The sequence below is a fragment of the Paramisgurnus dabryanus genome, chromosome 19 (genome assembly GCF_030506205.2).
Source record: "Paramisgurnus dabryanus chromosome 19, PD_genome_1.1, whole genome shotgun sequence".
Classification (NCBI taxonomy): Eukaryota; Metazoa; Chordata; class Actinopteri; order Cypriniformes; family Cobitidae; genus Paramisgurnus; species Paramisgurnus dabryanus.
The window spans coordinates 8,753,232-8,773,896 of NC_133355.1; the positions used below are offsets into that span (position 1 = coordinate 8,753,232).

General features: G+C 36.9%; 2 protein-coding genes across 4 annotated transcripts; both read left to right on the forward strand.

Annotated features, from left to right (window-relative positions):
• Positions 1-109: 109 nt before the first annotated feature.
• clk2a (CDC-like kinase 2a) lies at positions 110-13,931 on the forward strand. Of its 3 annotated transcripts, none has more exons than XM_065287865.1 (13): positions 110-248; positions 3,201-3,394; positions 3,879-4,128; positions 4,936-5,026; positions 5,763-5,829; positions 8,313-8,429; positions 8,590-8,756; positions 8,841-8,935; positions 9,296-9,425; positions 10,844-10,926; positions 11,814-11,893; positions 11,990-12,080; positions 13,019-13,931. In XM_065287865.1, the coding sequence occupies exons 2-13, from the start codon at positions 3,201-3,203 to the stop codon at positions 13,208-13,210; spliced, it is 1,557 nt and encodes a 518-aa protein (XP_065143937.1). In that variant the 5' UTR covers positions 110-248; the 3' UTR covers positions 13,211-13,931. The 3 variants fall into 3 exon arrangements, with proteins under 3 accessions (XP_065143937.1, XP_065143940.1, XP_065143943.1); XM_065287868.1 differs by having other exon boundaries at positions 9,299-9,425; XM_065287871.1 differs by lacking the exons at positions 110-248; positions 3,201-3,394; positions 4,936-5,026 and having other exon boundaries at positions 3,990-4,128.
• A 2,907-nt stretch (positions 13,932-16,838) lies between these two features.
• On the forward strand, positions 16,839-19,369 carry LOC135771727 (uncharacterized). The gene is made up of 4 exons (XM_065282115.1): positions 16,839-17,050; positions 17,586-17,966; positions 18,085-18,172; positions 18,425-19,369. Exons 2-4 carry the CDS (start codon positions 17,776-17,778, stop codon positions 18,575-18,577), a joined length of 432 nt encoding a protein of 143 aa, XP_065138187.1. The 5' UTR covers positions 16,839-17,050; positions 17,586-17,775; the 3' UTR covers positions 18,578-19,369.
• Positions 19,370-20,665: the final 1,296 nt, after the last annotated feature.

Genomic DNA, 20,665 nt, shown 5'->3' on the forward strand with positions numbered 1-20,665 from the left:
GTTGTGGTAAGTTTTATTATTTATTTATGGCAGTGGTGGCTGAGACAGAGTCATTACTGTTAAATCGTTTGCAAAGAAGTTTGCAAAAACTTTAATCATTATGTTGGTATAAATTGCACGCGCGCGTATAAAGAAGAACGGGAGGAGGGACCGGAAGTGTTTTTCTTCAGCGTTTGCGTGAGATTTGAAGCCGAAGCGTCAACACGGATTTTCTTTGGGATAAACGGACAGGGCTGGCTGCTAGAACGGTGATTACACAACATTATTCTCATTATTTGTATTTTTTTGACACAATCTCAACTATCTCTTTCTGAAACGAGCGTTTTAGAAACGGCCAGTTGAAGATTTGAAGATCTCAAAATGGCCGCCGAGGTGGATAGCAGCTAATCTGCTAGCAAATATTAGATGATTTCCTAAACTTTCATCTATAAAAGAAGTGTACGACTGTATGTAGTTCATCGACGTTGCCCAACTTTCATGCTATTTAATCCCTCAATTATGATTTATCTGCCGTTACACTGGAGGATAAATTTAAGTTTAAAAAAACAATAACAACTTGAGCTTGCTTAGCCTGCTACAAATGTGTCGTTTATTCTTATTGTTGCATAGGACTTGTCCGAACGGTATATCTTTCAGATTTTACATCTGTTAATAATAATAAGAAGTCTGTAATTTCGAGGCACTCGAGACCATTGCTTTATATTTATGTGCAATCTGTAAACTAAATATAGAAGTTAGCTTGCAAACTTGATACGTTTGTGACTAAAACTGTAAAGGGTCGTCGCTAAAGGAGTCATTTCTAACGTCTTTGTCAAATGTTTTACTTGTTTTTATCCTTTCTTGGTTTGGTGACTATCTAGAGCACTTGATCTGTATAAATTTAAATAACTGCAACACAAATACAACAGTTGTATAAATAAATACTATCTTACGCTTGGTAAAACCCAATTATTGTATTTAGTGATCCTATGCAATGTAACATCTGGGCCTAAGTATGTGTTTTATATTTATAAGGAATTTAATCAGCTTTTTCTGTTTTTTACTCTATCTGAAGTTGCTTCAGTGTCCCATAAGTAATCAAATGAAGGCATTAAGTTTCAACATTTAATCCTCCTATTATGTTTCACCAAATTGACCCCAAAGCTACTTTTACATTTATGGAAATATGCTCATTGTATTTTTTTAACTTACTTTTTGACTATTCCTTGATACTTTTTGACTTGAAGTTACTTTTAGTCACTTTGGATAAAAGTGTCTGCCAAGTATATAAATGTACTACGTACAATACACGCATTGTTTTTTTAAAACTGATCTAATGATCTATTTTTACTAATAATATGTGAAAAACTGGTAAAACTTGTTTAAATAAAATACATTTTATATATTATTTTCTTTACTACTTTTATTTTTTACTAAATATACACTAAATTTATGTGCTACAAAATATACGAGATCAATTTGATCCCAAACATTAAAAGTGTTGCTTAAAGTTGGACATAACAGGAGGCTTAAAGGGACACGCCACCTTTTTTGAAAATATAGACCATTAGCATCGCGCTAAAAATATCTAAACAATTTCAATATTTTTCCTTTTTAAAACTTGAATCTTCTGTAGTTACATCGTGTACTAAGGCCGACGGAAAATAAAAAGTTGCGATTTTCTAGGCAGATATGGCTAGGAACTACACTCTCAAACTGGCATAATAATCAAGGACTTGGCTGTAACATGGCTGCAGGAGGCGTAGTGATATTACGTAGCAATATCACTACGCCTGCTGTATATGTATTTATATTTACATTAATATACATTAGAACCACTGCCTTAATGTGTCCAAAACGGTGTGTTTGATAAGTTTACCACAAGTATATGCTTCGTGTTTTCATACATTTTGTTAAAGGACAAGTTCGGTATTTTAGACTTAAATCCCTGTTTTCAGATTGTTTATGGTGAAATAGAATGGTTTTGACTGAAATTTTGACATTTGCGGCTGCCCTGAGAATTTTCGCGTGTTTGTGTTTCACCTCACACCTCTACAATGGGTTTAATGGTGCACTGGAACAATGTTTCCTAAAATGCATTAAACTTTCGATTACAAGACGTGAAACTCACCGAGTGGTCGGGTGTTCACTGATATGCTCGCACAAAAATCGCTGCAAAAGATGCTTTCAAACAGGTGTTTTAGCATTCGTTGTTAACTTGTGGACCTATTTTTCCAAACGCCTCACACCCGTACCTTCTTCCGCTTAGAGCTTGAATAATAGACACTCCAGCCCAGGTGGTGGCGCTAATCCGCCTTTGCCAATTGCAAGAATAGAAACAAAGTTCCCGGCGCGGAGTAATACCGTACCTCACAGGACGTCTAATACAAGTCAATGGAGTTGGTAAAAACTATGATAAAACCTGTTGGAATGCGTCTTTTGCAGCGATTTTTGTGTGAGCATACCAGTGAACACCCCTGACCCCTCGGTGAGTTTCACGTCTTTGTAAACGAAAGTTTAATGCATTTTAGGAAGGATTGTTCCAGTGCACCATTAAACCCATTGTAGAGGTCTGAGCTGAAACACAAACACGCGAAAATTCTCAGGGCAGCCGCAAATGTCGAAATTTCAGTCAAAACCATTCTATTTCACCATAAACGATCTGAAAACAGGGATTTAAAGGAGTAGTCCACTTTATAGATGGGGCCCATTGACTTACCATAGTATATTTTTCTCCTACTATGAAAAGTCAATGGACCCCATCTTTAAAGTGGACTACTCCTTTAAGTCTAAAATACCGAACTTGTCCTTTAATATGCTGTTTAGTGTACACTGGTTTGGCAACAGCTCAGGAAATGTTAATGAAATTCTGACATTTGATAATCAAATCTTTTAGCACTTATACTGAGATGTTTTGTATACGGTAAAGAATAATTGATGACAGGCTGTTGAATTAAAGGAAAATAATGCCCATCCAAGGTGGTAATGCGGCACGATGCGAAGCAGGACCGGAGTCAATTATTCCGCTTATACCACGGTTATTACAAACGTTGCTTTGGTGCCTATTTTTAAGACATTTGACAAGTTAGGTGTGCGGTTTACAGAAAAATAATCAACACCCATGTAACATTTTCAACCAATCACAATAAAGCATTCAACAGCCCCGTGGTATAAAGAAGGGTCATTTTTTAATACCCATGTAATGGCTTATTTATGATCAGATGCCGCACTCCCGACGGTACCCATCCTCTGAGAGGGCCAGCCGCAGCAGCTACCAAGATCGATATCGGGACAGAGACAGAGAGCGAGGGAGAAGGCCTCGACATCGTCGCTCACCCTCGTTCTCTTCTAGCAGTGAACATGAAAGGAGAGGGAGGGGACACAGACAGGAGGCTGGCTATGCACGATCTAGGAGGTAAAATTGATTTTTGGAGATACAACGACTCAGTATTTTGGAATAATGGACCAAACTTATTAGTTATATCTGTGCTTTTGTTGGAGCAAAAATTTTAAGTTACTATTACATTTGTAAAAATGTCCAGGCTAAAGTCTCATAATGTAATTGGTAAATGGTAATGTTTTATTGTTGCTTTATTTAATAGCAGAAACATGAGCAAAGCTAATACTTTTATTTTGCTCTCTTTTGTTATTCATGGGAGTGCAATTTATGACATTTGAATATCCTTAGTTTGTTTGCATATACCAACGTGAAGTCAAGTAATTTGAATTAAAGACCTGTGGTAGGCCTGCACGATTTGGAGGATAAATAGAATTGCACTTTTTTCCTTATCAAAACTGCGATTTAAAATGTGATATATGGATTTTTTTATCGATATATGGAAATTGCTAAAGTGTTGAATATGCACATCACAATAAAAACTCTGTGCTCATCTCCACAGCTACGACAATCGCTCTTCAGACCGCAGGCCGTACGACAGACACTACAGGGACAGTTACCGTCGACAGGACCGCAGCCGGGACAGGGAGCACGGGACGCCGAGCAACTTCTACTCCCGTGACGCCTCGCCAAGCTACGACTACCGACGCGGACGAGATCGGGACCACGAGGACTCCTACCGGAGGAAAGGCAGCAGGCGTAAGCACAAACGAAGGCGGCGTAGAACCAGGTCCTATAGCGCATCCTCCTCGGTGAGTACTTCAACACCCAAGCCTGTCCTTTCCCTTCCCCAGTTCCTTCTTTCTCCATCTCTGTGCTCTTCTGCTTTTCTTTCTCTATAACTTTTATTTTCCACAGCCCCAGGAGTTGGTAAGTATGAACTCCCTTTGTTTTACGTTCTTTCTTTTTGTTGACGTTTTGGCAGTTTAAATAGCGATAATTTAAATCTTTGCTTTAGGTATTTATGGTAATCCTCATGTAGAAATTGACATGTGAATATTTTAGCCTACACTGATAATTTTATTATTTGACTTGAAACTATAACTATTAAGCATAGTATTTGTAATATTTATCACTTATCTTGCTTTTTTTACACACCTATATACAAATTTCACACAGTTTATGATAATATGCTTTAATTTTAGCTTTTTTACTTTGATTTGTTGCCTCACATTAGAGCAACCTGTTTGTTTTGAGATGTTATGGTATGATGGTACTGATTTGTCAATGCCTTTGTCAATGTTGATGAAGGTTGCTTTTTGTGACTCTTTGTCAGTGTTGCTAGGCAGAGGAATGAGGGGAAGTTTGAATGAAAGCAAGAAGGGAGGGGTAAAATGTTAACTTTGACTTGATCCCTTGCACTATATCCCTATCGTTATATATATCTCCTCACGTGGTGTCATACGATTCGCCCAATGACCACCAAACCTACCTACAACTACAACACTGCTCATCTTCGTCGCCATGGCTGCCCCCTCCACTCTCCCCGCTCGCCCACCTCCCCTCCTCCCTCTGCGGTCGTGACGTGACCTGTGACCTTGGCCGGGGGCCGAAAGCAGCGGAGTGACAGCGGGACGCGGGCACTATGTGTGAGGGACGACGAGGAAGGTCACCTGATCTGTCGGAGTGGCGACGTCCTACAAGAGAGATGTACACACTGCCACTACTACTCCTCTACTCATATATCGTAACCTTTCTCCCTATCAGTACCAGCACACAGCAGACATACACAGGGGAGGGCAGGAGGTCAGGATGTTGACGGTGCTGATGATGCCGTTGTAGAATGTTCTCCCCTTTTGCCAGAATAGGCAAGGGGGGAAGGCATGTTGATCATGTCTTAGATCTCTCTTATTTATGATTTTTTTATTGAATGGGGATTGGCTGTTTCTAATGATGTTTAGATGATTTGCAGGGATACTTATATATATATTCAAGGACTTTTATTTATAATTTTATAGGTTCCCTTATGTTCCTTAGTTGGGGGCCTAAATCCGAAGTATTATTTGATTAAAATGATACTTTAATCGCCTTATTCGTTTTGTTTAATTTTAATTCCAGTTTAGTTTAAGGCTAATTTCGTCTTTGAAAGTCGGTGTAAAAAAAAAAAATATTTTATTCGTTTTCGAAGCACAGTTCATTAGTTTACATCTGAAACGAAAGTCTGTTATTTTTTTCGATTAAAATTTGCGATAAACCTGTTCGCTTTACTTTTTGAATTTATGCATTTTTTAGTTTATTTTTTTAGGTTAACCTGAAAATATAGTTAAAAATAAAAAAAATTAGGACACTTGTTTGTTGAAACGTTTTGATTATATCCAATGACTAACTACTATATTTACATCTCTCCTCTCCCTTTTCTTCTACTTGTCATTTCTGTGTCTCTCAGATGAAATTGTCAGCACTTTGGGCGAGGGCACTTTCGGCAGGGTGATGCGATGTATTGATCATCGCAGGTGAGTGTTGTTCCCTAGCTACCAGCATCTTCATTACAATATAACCACAACATAACCAATGTGGTCAAGCTTTAAACCTAAAAGTTTTGAGTGGTTATTAAAATGCCTACATTAGGTTATTAGGTTGAGGTATTGTTGGATATATATGAAATGAAGTAGGGGAGAGCTGGGCACAAAGTAACTTCACAGGAGATTGTCTTCTGACCAAAAAACAAAAAGACCAAAAGCACTGATTGCTTGGCCCTGAATAAATATGTAAAGTAGCCTTATTACTATTAACCCTGCGTTAAGCTGCATTCAGACTAGCTCTAGCAGAGCGATGCAATCTCATTTATTTCAATGGAAGTTCAGCAACATCCAGCAACACGAGGGACAATGACCATTGGCGACCGTATGGGGCTTGTCCAGTCGTGTGACAAAGTTGAGAAACGTTTATGCAAATGAGGAGCGACTTTCTGGAGCGACTACCAATGAAAGCAAAGCACAGGGGTTTACGTCATCCATTGCTCATCAGTTACCATAGTGGACGTTACTCATTTGTTCTGACAACCAGATTTAGCGTGGGTTAACACCAGCCATGCTTGAGCCATCAAAGTCGCGTCTAGTTTTCCGCTTGAACATTTTGAATTTATTTTGCTTCATTCGCGCGTGAAATTCTAGTCATAGAGACATTCACGCGTAAATTTGCATCATGGGAAGGGCTTCTGCGCCTCCGCTTGCTTTCTGTTATAACGTCACTACTAGAGCAAGCTCCTGATTGGTTAACGTGTTTTTCTGCCAAAGTTAAAAATGTTCAGCTCGCGCTTTTCCCACGGCAACACTCAATTCGCCCCATTTGCATGAACAAGGTGGAATCGCGTCTGCCACGCTTAACGTCTCATTCACGCCGCGAGACCTCCAGACGCACGTCAATGCATCTTCACTAGGGCTGGGATAAACGATTATTTTTTTAACGATTAATCTAGCGATTCTTTTTTAGATGCATCGATTAATCTAACGATACATTTTATCAGTTCGATTTGACTTCGATTCGATTCTCGATTATCTCCCCATTAATTAACTAATAGCAATTTATACATGTTGATTTACATATCTGAATGTAAACATTTCAATATATGTTGATTGCTCTTGAAATTTCAAAATAAAAAAAGTCTATACAAGTGCAAAATAATGCATTCTTAGTCAGAGGTAGCATTTAATAAAGTGTTTGCAGCGCATACTGTGCAGTTTAGTAACAGTATAAAAATCTCAAGTTCAAATTACTTTATTTTGCATGCAATTATGAGCAAAACCTCTTCAATGTGCCTTTTGATGGTCACACAGTGTAATTTTTATAACTTGATTTGTTTAATCCACATTGTTTTCTTGCTGAACTAGTCCATGTCTAGTCCTGAACTAGTCCAGATATAAACACAATTATGGCCTTAAGAAGCGCATACATTATTAAATCTCTTTCTCTGAAGTTAATTAAGATAGATGAGTACTCATTTACTGCTGTACAGAGAGTGAATGAAAGCGCAGTCTTCTGGCAACAGTGTGTTTTTACATATTTCATTGCTTTTTATTAAATTGCTCAAAGTCCTGACTGTTTAAAACACACTTGGCATCACATTCATGATTTTATGGTCAAATGACACTCTTTCGCGTCAATCCACGAGCATTTAAACCATAAACAAAGCACTTTCACTTTAATTGAGCTTGAGCAGCGCAGCAGAACCGACGCAGAAACGATTGCAGCACTGTTGCTACAGAGCCGCGAGCTCGCGCTGCTCATGCGGCAGGGTGCATGCATGTTAACATGGGCGCTGAAAAAACATGCGCCGCTTACGCACTGCTCACACTTGCTGTGAAGCCGGCGTGGACTGGAGCCACTCGCGTTGCTACTACTCTACGGCGCCACCTTTTTGGGTCTGACGAATCGACGCGCATATTTTGCGTCGACGTCGTCCACGCGTTGTCCCAGCCCTAATCTTCACATTGACTTAACATTGAAATCACTCACGATTGACGCCTCTACCGTGGCTAGTCTGAATGCAGACTAACTAACTAACTCGTTGTAAGAGATGAGCAACAAAATCGCTTATAATGTGAATGTACCTTTAGATTGATAGACTGCCAAAATTTGTGTGTGTGCCGCTAAATTTTTCATCCAGTCGCACATGAGCGACCAGTTAATTTGACCTTTTTTTTGTGATGTGACACTGAATTTAAAACAGCACATTGTACTTTCTGCATCTATAATCAACGTATTTATTAGTAATACAGTGTATTACTTAGTAGAAATGTGATCATTTGGTTAGCATGTTGATTTACGGTATGTGCCCCTAAATTTTCTGGTTGCGCCCCTAAAATTTTCCCACTCAGCCCTACATTTTATCTAAAGACTTTTTTTGGGTTATTAAAGTGAAGTCTATTAAAAATTGTGTGCTTTATGCAAAGCATAAGTCTGTGAAATGTAACCAGTGGTATTTTGCCTTGTTAAGGGGCGGAGCTCATGTTGCTTTAAAGATCATCAAAAATGTGGAGAAGTACAAAGAGGCTGCACGGTTGGAGATTAATGTATTGGAAAAAATCAACGAGAAGGATCCAGAGAATAAAAAGTGAGTTGGTCCTCTGCATGAGACTCTTATCTCTTGATAAGCGTATACATTTTTATCAATCTCACATAAATGTTTACTCTAAATACAGATCACATGCATTCACATAAGTTAAACAAAAAGGTTTATAAATTGTTTTCTTTCCTTCCGTCTCTTTTTTCAGTCTGTGTGTACAGATGTTTGACTGGTTCGACTATCACGGCCATATGTGTATCAGTTTTGAGCTGCTGGCTCTCAGCACTTTCGACTTCCTCAAAGAAAACAATTACCTGCCCTACCCCATCAACCACGTGCGTCACATGGCCTACCAGATCTGCCTGGCTGTCAAATGTACGTGTTAATTGAAAAGTGAATTCCATCTGTACTGTAATCTGAAGATCTGTGTGTCAATTTTGATGTTTCTCCTCTTCCCAGTTTTACATGAGAACAAATTGACCCACACAGACCTAAAACCAGAAAACATCTTATTTGTCAACTCGGACTTCACAAACACATACAATGTGGAGAAGGTAACAGATGAGCTTGTTTTTGGCTTGGAATTAAACTTTTTTGTGTGCGTTTCATAAATTTATCTTCTACCAAAACAAAAGTGTGTCATGAATAGCCCATTGTTCAAAGGGCAAACCAGTTATGTGGCGTATTTGGCATTGTGTAATAAACATAATAAGCACTAAACAGGACCCACTAGGTAAATACATTACAACTGTGTACGCATCATGTCTGTTTTTTGTGTCTCAATACAGTTTATTTGTAGCAACTATGCTTAGTAAACCATTAGCCTCCATACTTTCAAGTCTTGTGGTAACCCATACTAACATTTAATATAGATTAAAACATGCAAGTGTAAAAATGTTTGGTCTCTGTCTAAGAAGCGAGATGAGCGTAGTGTGAAGAACACAGAGGTGAGGATGGTGGATTTCGGCAGCGCTACATTTGATCATGAGCACCACAGCACCATTGTCTCCACTCGGCACTACAGAGCCCCTGAAGTTATTTTGGGTAAGAATTTCTGAGCTTGGTACCTTTAGATTTGGTCAACACTTAATGTGCGTGCGTGTGTGTGTGCGTGTGTGTGTGTGTGTGTGTGTGTGTGGCGTAGCCGTGTTTCAGACATCAAGTTTAACGTAAACTGAGAGTAGCTCATGTTATTGGTGAAGAATGAGTTAATTGTAGCAGCTCATCGGATTACTTTCTTCCTTTCCACCACAAGATATTTAATTAGGATCAGCCAGAGACCGTAGTGACTTCATACAGTAGACTGCAGGGAATATTCAAACACGAAGACTGGTAACCATGCAAGCAGATCCAGGCCACGTCTTAAAGGGATAGTTCGGCCAAAAATGATATTAAACCCATGATTTACTCACCCCCAAGCTGTCCGAGTTGCATATGTCCATCGTTTTTCAGACAAACACATTTTCGGATATTTTATAAAATATTTTAGACCTTTCAGTTGATTAAATGTAATGTTACGGGGTCCACCCATAGTCCACGACCTTCAAGTCCAAAAAAGTGCGTCCATCCTTCACAAATTAAATCCAAAGGCTCCAGGATGATAAACAAAGGTCTTCTGAGGATAATCCGCACGGTGTTGTTGTAGAAATATCCATATTTAAAACTTTATTAAAGAAAATAAATACCTTCCAGTAGCGCCGCCATCTTAGTCGCGTCCGCATTCAGGATGAGAGCTTACGCAGCCTACGGAGGCTACTCTGCTGCTGCTCTGTGCCCCCGCCCTCCGAATTTGTCATACGTCACTAAGAAAAGTGTGTACACTATGCTAATACTCTCTTGAATGCGGACGCGACTAAGATGGCGGCGCTACCGGAAGGTATTTATTTTAGTTTATAAAGTTTTAAATATGGATATTTCTACAACAACACCGCCCGGATTACCCTCAGAAGACCTTTGTTTATCATCCTGGAGCCGTTTGGATTTAATTTGTGAAGGATGGACGCACTTTTTTTGGACTTGAAGGTCGTGGACTATGGGTGGACCCCGTAACATTACATTTAATCACCTGAAAGATCTAAAACATTTTATAAAATATCCGAAAATGTGTTTGTCTGAAAAACGATGGACATATGCAACTCGGACAGCTTGGGGGTGAGTAAATCATGGGTTTAATATCATTTTTGGCCGAACTATCCCTTTAAGAGAGCCTGTTTGCAGAGTTCTTTGTGAAGTTGAATGAGATAAATACATGGGATTTATTTTTTTTTAATTTATGAATGCGTAAGTCTAGCAAATCTAAAATGTGATTAGCTTTTTCCCCAGTGGCTGCTTTCTGCTGATATTTATATGATGTGGTTGTATGGTGTAGTGTAGCATAATATTATAACGCAATGGCTTGCCATTGCCACTAGATGACCCCAAAGCTCAAATCGTTGCTGATTATTGCGCTCTCTCATTTTCAGAGCTGGGCTGGAGTCAGCCGTGTGACGTGTGGAGTATTGGCTGCATTCTCTTTGAGTACTACCTCGGATTCACTCTTTTTCAGGTACAGTATACACCTCCGTAACGCCTTTCCCCTTTTGTCAGGCTATTGAACTGAATCGTGGTGCAGGCCTATGTTGTAGTTCTTTAAGGAGCTTAATGTCAGGTAGAATCCAACCAGAAGGTTACAGGTGTCCACACGCACATTGAAACGTGTTGAACACCTGGCATTCACCCTCTGACCATAGATGCACTCCTTAATGATCACCCATACAGACACAGCATTCTGTCCATACAAGTGAGGATGTGCGTCCTGTCTGTACTGTAATGTTTGAAATAATGTAAGGCTTTATTGTAGGCATGGGCTGTTTACCGGTTTCAATGTATGAGTTGTGTTTACACCTAATCAATTGCATGACTTAATGGTTAAAGGCATGATCTCTGGAAGTCAATGTTGACATACCCCAATAGAATCTGGACCTTTTTTTGATAGACCCGCCCCACACATACGCAACCCAGGCAACTATGTGGGTTAGTAGACATGCCCTTTACTGCTGATTGGCTACAAGTGTGTTTTGGTAGTCGTCCCGACTCCCTTTTCAAAAATCATGCACCCCGCCTTTAATTACATTTATGTTTACCTTTTAATATTACACAAATATTTTTGAAAAGAATATTATCATTTAAAGGCTTTATTTTTACCTGGCATACATGCTTTTAAGTTGTTATTTTCAAATGCCTGTGTATAACCATTTTAGTTTTGCAATGGTAGTACTGGTTTTTGCTTAAGGTTATTATAACCACAAAAATTTCATACGAGCCCATTCCTACTTTATTGTAATGTATGAAGATCAGCTATTATTTGTCTTGTCCCTATATTTATTTGTTTATTCATCCATGTGATGTAGATTTTACTGTATGTTAATTTTATTTTTGTCATCTTTTTTATAGACTCATGATAATCGGGAGCATTTAGCCATGATGGAGAGGATTTTGGGCCCTGTTCCTTCTAGGATGACTCGTAAGACTAGGTAGAATTTTTTTTCTTTTATTTTAGCTGTACAGTTTTTATGTCTTTTACTTTAAAATGCTGCTAAAATGCTAATGCGATGATGCTCTTACCATAGGAAACAGAAATACTTTTACCGTGGACGTCTGGACTGGGATGAGAACTCCTCTGCAGGAAGATATGTCCGGGAGAACTGCAAACCTTTACGGGTAAGGAACTGATGGAGATAGATATTTGAAACTGGTTTAGCAATGGATACGAAGGTTTCCATAGTGTCATGCAAAAATTGCTTGTTTGATTTTGTTCTGCTCTTTTTTTCATCAGCTAGATTCTGAAATTTAATATAGAATAAAACTTACAAACCATTATTTGTGATCATTTAAATTAACAACTTGTAAAGATTTAGTCATTCCCCGTCAGTCATTTTTTGAAAAGTTTTCCTCCAGCATTTTTTGTGATTTTTCACTAGTTTTACAAAATGCCTTCAGGAAATATTTCTTCAAAAAGTATATAAACATACAAATATATCAAATGAAAGAACAGACCCTCTGCTTTCAAACAAAAAATAAACAAACAATCAAAACGGGGAAAAAAACATTTCATCCTATCTATATTTTTTTTTCTTTGCTTATAAACTCTTAAAGGTGACACAGAATGATTGAACGGGGTATTTATCTATCCTAGCACATGTGCACTGAATGGCCGAATGCAATCTTTTGTGTGCGGAACATAGGTGGAACATAATATCTTGTGTGCGTTTCCACACGAACATATTAAGTGGCGGAAGTCTCCGCGTTCAGCGCAAGTCTTCAGTCAAAAGATTGTAAAAAAAAGTTTATAATAAACAACCTGCAGATTAATGTTTGCATTTTTCCCTTACTGTACCGAAAATGATTCAAACCGTGATTTTTCCGTACCGTTACACCCCTTATTGCACTTGTGTATATTATTGTCAATGCAAGGATTTGATTCAATTAAAAGATTAATAACTGACAAAGCAATTGCTATGTCATGAAATGATTGCAAAGTCATGAAAATTCATGGAACAAAGATGTGGAAATTGTGGAAAATTAAATAGGCATTGGGTAAATGCCATGTTAAATGCTCTTGGCTGTACAATCATTGTTTTATTTTTTTCCTCTTACAGAGATATCTTCTGTCTGAAGCTGAAGAGCATCACCAGCTCTTTGATCTCATAGAGGCCATGCTGGAATACGAGCCGTCAAAGCGCATAACTCTCGCTGCTTCCCTGAGACATCCGTTTTTCCAAAGCACCTTAACCACCGCCGATCAGAGTGCCGGCAAGAGTTGGGAGGGCAACCGTGACATCAGCCGGTGACAATAAATGACTCGCAAACAAAGGACTCGTAAGCCAAGAGAGATAATGTGCAGCTGAATTGACTTTATTATACACAGTTTTAAAGTTCAAGAGAAATCGAGCAGTTTTACGGCTGTCAGATCTGCAGGATTGTTATCGGTTTCTCCATCTTCCCATAATGTGAGGACATCTTTCTGCGTGGCAGGAAAATGTTACAGAGGATCTCATGAACTGTATTGCTTGATAGATTGATGATTTGAGGGGTTGTTGAATAACCGTGTCTACTATTATCAATAGTAAACATGAGTTTCGTTTCTTCCAGGATCTGCCACCTTTGGCTAATGATGTTTTTGAACGATTGGGGGTTTAAAATTGGAGGTGCAGTGGTTCGAACTAAAGCATTCGTGTAACACTCCTTTTATTCTGAAATGAACTGACAGTCCATCAAAGAGAAAATCACTGTTGTGATGCAGTTATTTATTGGGCTGAAACGTTTTGTCCATTTTAGCCCATAGCTGATAACAAATCGCAAATTCATTACAATACACCGAGAGAAAGTGAGCTTTCAGTGATATTCAAAATATGTAAGGGAGCATGCAGTGTTCTGATGCTCGTGTCCTTCAGAGCAAACGTTTACAGTATTTATTTAGGTCTACCCGGAAGGTTTTTTTTGTCTTTGTATAAATGTGTAAATATGAATAAATATATGTTGTGACTATAGAATAAAGGTCCTGTCGGTCTGCCTGCTGTGAATGTGTTTTTTACAGCGGCTTTCCAGGCAAACAGTTTTTACGTTCACAAAAGTCTTCTGTTGTTTCTATCAACTGCATGCCTGCACATGGTTTTCTTTGCATCTGTACCAATGTGAATTAAAACATATGACACTTAAGTACACTTCTGCAATGCTTTAACATCAATTAAGAAACGGCAGGTATGCTATAAAACCCTCTTGTTGCCTTGTAGTCATTTTTTGCTTTTTGTTATGTAGACCTTCAGTGCCATTGGTCACTTTATTTATCTTTAAGCACATTATATTGAAGCTCTTGAGTGTTATCCTGTTTCAGATATTTATTTTGATTGTGAGAGAAACGCATTAATTATATTTTGGGCAATGTTTGTAACCAAACCGTTTCTGAGCACCATTAACTTCCATAGTATTTGCTTATCCTACTATGGAAGTCACTGGTGCTCCTGTTTTCTGCTTCATTACAATCATATTCCTTTGTGTTCAGCATAGCAAAGAAATGTACACAGGTCTGTAACAACTGAGTAAATGACAGAATTTTATTTTATGGGTGAACTATCCCTTTAAAACCTGGTTGCACCAGATTAGTTTTTATTTGCAGGACTTGTAAAAATTTGCAAATGTTTTAGATTTATATCCCATCAGTTCACAAAGACTGTATTTGGCCTTTTATACTTCATTCATGGCCAAAAGATTTAAAAGACGAGAGCTTAGTGTTGAGGTAATCGCGTACAGTAAAGCTTTCCTAAAATCACCTTTCCCAGATCAGACACCAGGCTTTATTTAGAAGACATCACTCCACCAGAACTTAATCTAATAGTGATTTGATGCTTGTGTTTGGAGATCAGTTGATAAATGTAAACAAAATCAAACCCACATACAATATTTCTAAAGATTAAATTGTTACTGGTTTGCTATTTTTCTCTTTGTTCAATAAGAAAGATAAACTGTATACATCAATCAGCCATCAACCCAGCGCCAGAGAAATTAATTTTTTGCCATATGGGTGAATAAGTAATGGGTTGTTTAAGGTTAGATGGTCCAAAATTGTCATGTCATTCTCTTAACACTGACTCATTCACAACTTCCTCCTACATCTGTTTTCTTTCCTGTCCATCTGTGAAGGAAAATGTTTAGCTTTTAGTCTGTCAAGATCAACAGTCATACTATACATGTTTCTTAAAGGAAAAGTTCACCAAAAACTTAAAATTAATTTTCTTACTCTCATGTTGGTACTTCAATGAGCCAATGAAAGGTTCCAGTACTGTTATACTAACTGTCAGCACTGTTTGAAAACAAACTATACTGTAGATGTATTACAGTGATATATTTATAGATTATTGTGTTTGAAAACATTATCAAATGAAGCATTGATAGTTTTGGTTCAGTTGAGACACAATCCAATTTTGAGCTCTGCCGATATGGCAATAAAAGGTATTTTCAAATATAATTTTAAATATTTTTCAAAAAATGCCCTATATAATATAATATGTATGTATATATAATATGTTTGTATATATATTTTTAAAAATATGTTTACAAAAATTTATTTTTCACCAATATATTTTTGGTCATTTTTTATATATACACTAGTGAACATTTGAAGTGGATCAAAAATGTTTATCAATAAGACAAGAAGAAATATTGGGTATTGACATTAGGTCCACTTTTATGAAAGGTTTTGATCCATTTCAAATGTTGACTAGTATATTTTAAAGCATTTATATTCACATCAAATTGGAAGAAACATAACAGGTTTAAAAAGGTTAAAAAGAAATATACAAATAAATGTTCAACTGCAAAAATATACATTAAATTTTATATTTTGTACATACGTATAAACGTATATATTTTAACCAGGAAAAATATATTTTTTACCGTATGTGTTATAAAATTAGAAATGTATATGTTGAACCTGAAATACATTTTGAAATATTATATATGAAGGTTAAAAATAGAGGTCAACCGATATGGTTATTTTAGGTTATCACAGTTATTAAGAGACAAACTAAAAATTGGTGTAACTACAAAAAAAAAGTTTAAAATATACCCTTTTAATTTATTTAAAACATATTTACAAGATATGTGGATCTGACATCTGACGGTACTGTTTGAATAAGTGGACAATTAATCAAAAAAGATTAATAAATTTAATCGTCTGATATTTGGATTTTTTTTATCGGCATCGGTCAATATATCGGCCTCTGGAATTTTTTTCCTATGACTAAATTCAAAAATATATTTAATTAAGCTTTATTTTTTACAAAATCTATTTAGCATATATTTAAAACATATTTTGGCCAGAGAAATTTAATTTTTTGCTGTATAGGTGAATAAGATACGGGTGGTTAAATAGTCCAAAATGATCATGTCATTCTTTAAACACTGACTTCATTCACAACTTCCTCCTCCATCTGTTTTCTTTCCTGTCCATCTGTGAAGGAAAAAGTTTAGCTTTTAATCTGTCAAGATCAAGTCATACTATATATATTTATTAAAGGAATAGTTCACCCAAAAATTTAAATTCTGTCATCATTTTCTCACTCTCATGTTACAAACCTGTATAAATGTATTTGTTGAACACAAATAAATATATTTTGAGTAATGTTTGTAACCAAACCGACCATGAGCCCCATGGAAAAAGAATACTATTCAAGTGAATGGGGCTCATGAATGGTTTGGTTAAAAACAGTCCTTAAAATATCTTCCTTCCTGTCAGAACAAATACATGTATACATGTTTATAACAACATGAGATTTTTTTGGGTGAAATATCCCTTTAAACTTTTTTTTTTTTTTAAGTTTTATTCAGAACGTTCACAGGGGTGTAATTTTTCGGCCTCGTTACACTAAAACACAGATGTTTAAAATTATTTGTACATTTTCTTTTAGCCTCACAGTGTCAATATCGTCCTCTCTCACGTGCCTGCGAATCCCACTAATGTACTTATGAAGAGTGACGTCATTGGGCGATTACCTGAGGACAGATGCACGAGTGAGCCGCTTTATAAACTTGAAGCTCGAGAACACAGTTGTAAAGAGACAGATACAGCATGCAAGAGGTTGGAAGTTTAGTTCCTTTGATAAAATACTATCAGGAGTTTCAGCAGATATCAGGTATGACTTCACGCTTTCATTTGCGATGCTATGCTAGTTTTGCATACAGCTGTTTTGCATTTGCTTGTTTTGCAAATTGGTCATTCGTTCCATTTTGCATACAGAATGGCGGATATCTGAGACCGCCCCTGCGAAAACGCAGCTAAAGTTGTTTTTGGTAATTTAATACAGTCATCTTAGATAATGTAAAGATCATTCTGTGAATATATAACCTTTATATCTTTAATATTGACTGATTAAGATCATGTCAAAGATTGAAATCAATGAATGAAATCAAACTTTTTCACAGCCATTTATACATTTTATTTTTTAAATTAAATTTCAAATAATCAAAAATCAAATGCAGGTATATGATATATATGGGAAAGAGAATCCAGCTACAGTAATTCAATTCTTTAAATGTTTTTTTAAATAAAAGCTTTATGTAAGAAGACTTTGAATCATTTACTGTTATGCTAAATAATAAATGAGATAGAGCTGAACATTTTCCTGTATGTTATTTTAGACTTCTATATCATGTATGTGTGTTTTCTAGGTGTCAATGCAGCCTGCACATACCAACAATATCCATTAGACTGGGATATATGGGATTGGCCATTTGGAAATACTTGTTTTCATTACTGAAATATCCCAAGATCATTGACTCTCATATCTTGAGAAAAGCTCAAACCTAGTTAGTGCAATAGCTGATTTACACTCCCAGGAATAAACAAGCTAAAGGCGAAATGAACTCTTTGATGAAAAAGTCCCTGGGCGCCCCCATCCGACACATGACCAGTTGTGTGACAGGAGTTCAGGACGGCTTCAGTAGAAAGAGCAAGACTGTCCGGAGGAAGAGCGCTCCATGTTGCTACGGTCAGACCGCACACGACTCGTCTTGGATAAGGGCCTACCAAACAGAATTGCACAGGGAAAGGCAAGTGGACAACAATAAGCTTATACACATTTTAAATCTATAGTGCATTAAATAACTCTGATCTTTAAAATTAAATATTAAATGTTTCATTTGTTTAAAATGCTTTGTGTTTAAACAGGAAATTAAGGCAGGTGAAGTTTGCACAGAAGAACGCAGAGAGGGCCGCGATAAGGGCGCATTACAAAAGTCCACACCGCTACTCCAAGGTACTGGTCACATACACTGTTAAAATTTTTTTCAAAATATGTACCCCAGCTGTCACTGATGTGGTACTCTTTTAAAAAGTCCTCATTCTATACCATTAGGTACAGATATGTATTATTTTGGTACCAATATGAACTCTTTAGGTGCTAAGCTGTACTTTTTGAAAGCCCAAGTGAGAGCTGGGGTACATATTTGACAGCCTACACGCTTTTATATATGCTGAAAGGTTAATTTCTGAACTATTTATTTTTTAGACACCGGTTCAGAGAACACATGTAAAAAGCAAGATGGCCTCCAAAAATGATGACTCTCTTTTCGGTGCCTTCCAAGGGCTCAGTCTCAACATGGGTGGAGCCCAGTCTTCAATGCCAACAGCAACGAGTGCAGATCAATGTAAAGTCATGTAATGGCATTGAAGAAAACCAATTTAACACTGTATCTCGGATAATGTGACATTAAACATGACATGAGCCAATTTGTTTTTTATTGTTAATACTGTATGACTATGTAAGTCCTAATTAAGCTTTATTTATTTTATTTACTTACTATTAAATAGTAATAATACTGAAATATATATTTTACAAAAACATATGTAATGTATAAGCTTTTTGACATCTTTGTAAACTTTTGCTATTTATTTGAAAATGTTAAACATGGATCAATGGTATTGTTGTTCTTATATAATGTAAGCTGTATTAACATTCTGTTAACCATGATACATTAAAGAAAGGCCTTCCTTTGTGTTGGATAGGAAGTAGGGCATGGCTTTAATTATTTTCATCATCAAGGTTAAACATCTTGGATTCGGGAACACGATATCTTGCACTTTAAAGGATTGATGGAGACCGAAACCAGACACTGTTTGTTGAAGACACATAATTTAGGCTACTGTCCTGCTAATGATCATAGTGAACTGCACAACATTGTAAAAAAAGTACAACAACCCAGGTTTACAATGATACTAAAACTCACTAGTGTAAATTTTGATTTATTTGATCACAAAATACAAAATAACAACAACACACTTTTTTGCATTGCAAGATGTTCTTAAAACCCCTAGATTAGTTACCATCTTTGCGTTAAACTAAATTCAGACTGAATAAACTGATCAAATTGTAAAAAAATGCAGCATTTTTGTCAAATCAACACACATTTTTATGTTACCTTAACTCAACAAAAGTTAAAGGGGTTATAGCGTTAAAATCTGATTTTTTCCATAAGTGCTATAATTGGGTCCCGAATGCTTATATCAACCTAGAAAATGTGAAAAAGATCAACCCAGTGACTTAGTTTTGGTAAACCATTCTCTGCAAGCATGTGAAAAGTAACGTCGTTCAGATTTCGCCTGTTTTGTGACGTAGACAGTGAATCTTATTACCCTTATTGCCCCTTAATCTGCACTATCCAACCACAGCACTGCCATTAAGTGCAGAGAGAAAGAAAAATAAAAAAAAATATTGACAGCACAATTGAGTTTCAATTTCAACAGACCACCATCATTGTGATCAATGTTTGCATTTCATCAGCTCATTTGCATTTTAAAGAACACATCCAAAAACGGCAAATTTTTCCTCACACCTTCAAAATTGCAATTTTAACATAAATTTTCTGTGGGGTATTTTGAGCTAAAAATATCACATATCACATCCAGCAGCCATATCACCCTGTAGCCCAAGACAGCTTTCCCACTAAAGCTAAGCAGGGTTGAGTACTTGGATGGGAGACCACCTGGGAAAACCAGGTTGCTGCTGGTAGAGGTGTTATTGAGACCAGCAGGGGGTGCTCACCCTGTGGTCTGTGTGGGTCCTAACATCCCAGTATAGTGACGGGGACACTATACTGTCAACAAGCACCGTCTTTCGGATGAGACATTAAACCGAGGTCCTGGCGCTCTTTGGTCATTAAAATCCCAGGATGTCATTTGAAAAATAGTAGGGGCGTGCCAAACTTGCCCATTGGCCTACTAATCATCCCAATATCTACTAATTGGCTATATCACTCTGTCTCCTCCTCAGCGCAATATGGCTGCCGTCGCATCATCCAGGTGGATGCTGCACATTGGTGGTGGTTGAGGAGAATCCGCTTTCATATGTAAAGCGCTTTGAGTGCCGCAGAAAAGCGCTATATAAATGAAATGAATTATTATTATTATTATTATTATTACATACGCACTTTAGGGACACCAAAGACTTATTTTACATCTTTAAAAAAATATCATAATATGACCCCTTTAAACAACTTCAACTTAATAAGTTGTGTAAGTTAATAAATTAGTATAAGTTTGTAAGTTGAGTTTATAAGTTAACATAACTTTATAAGTTATGTCAACTTATCACAGTTCTTAAAATAAATAGTATGAATTGACTTGCAAAACCAAGTTGTTAACTTCATGCTAAATTTTTTTACAGTGTAGAAAACAATTATAAAAAACTTAAAATCTAAAAACTATCCACCCTTAAATTATTCATATTTTAACAGAAATTATTATTTAGTGC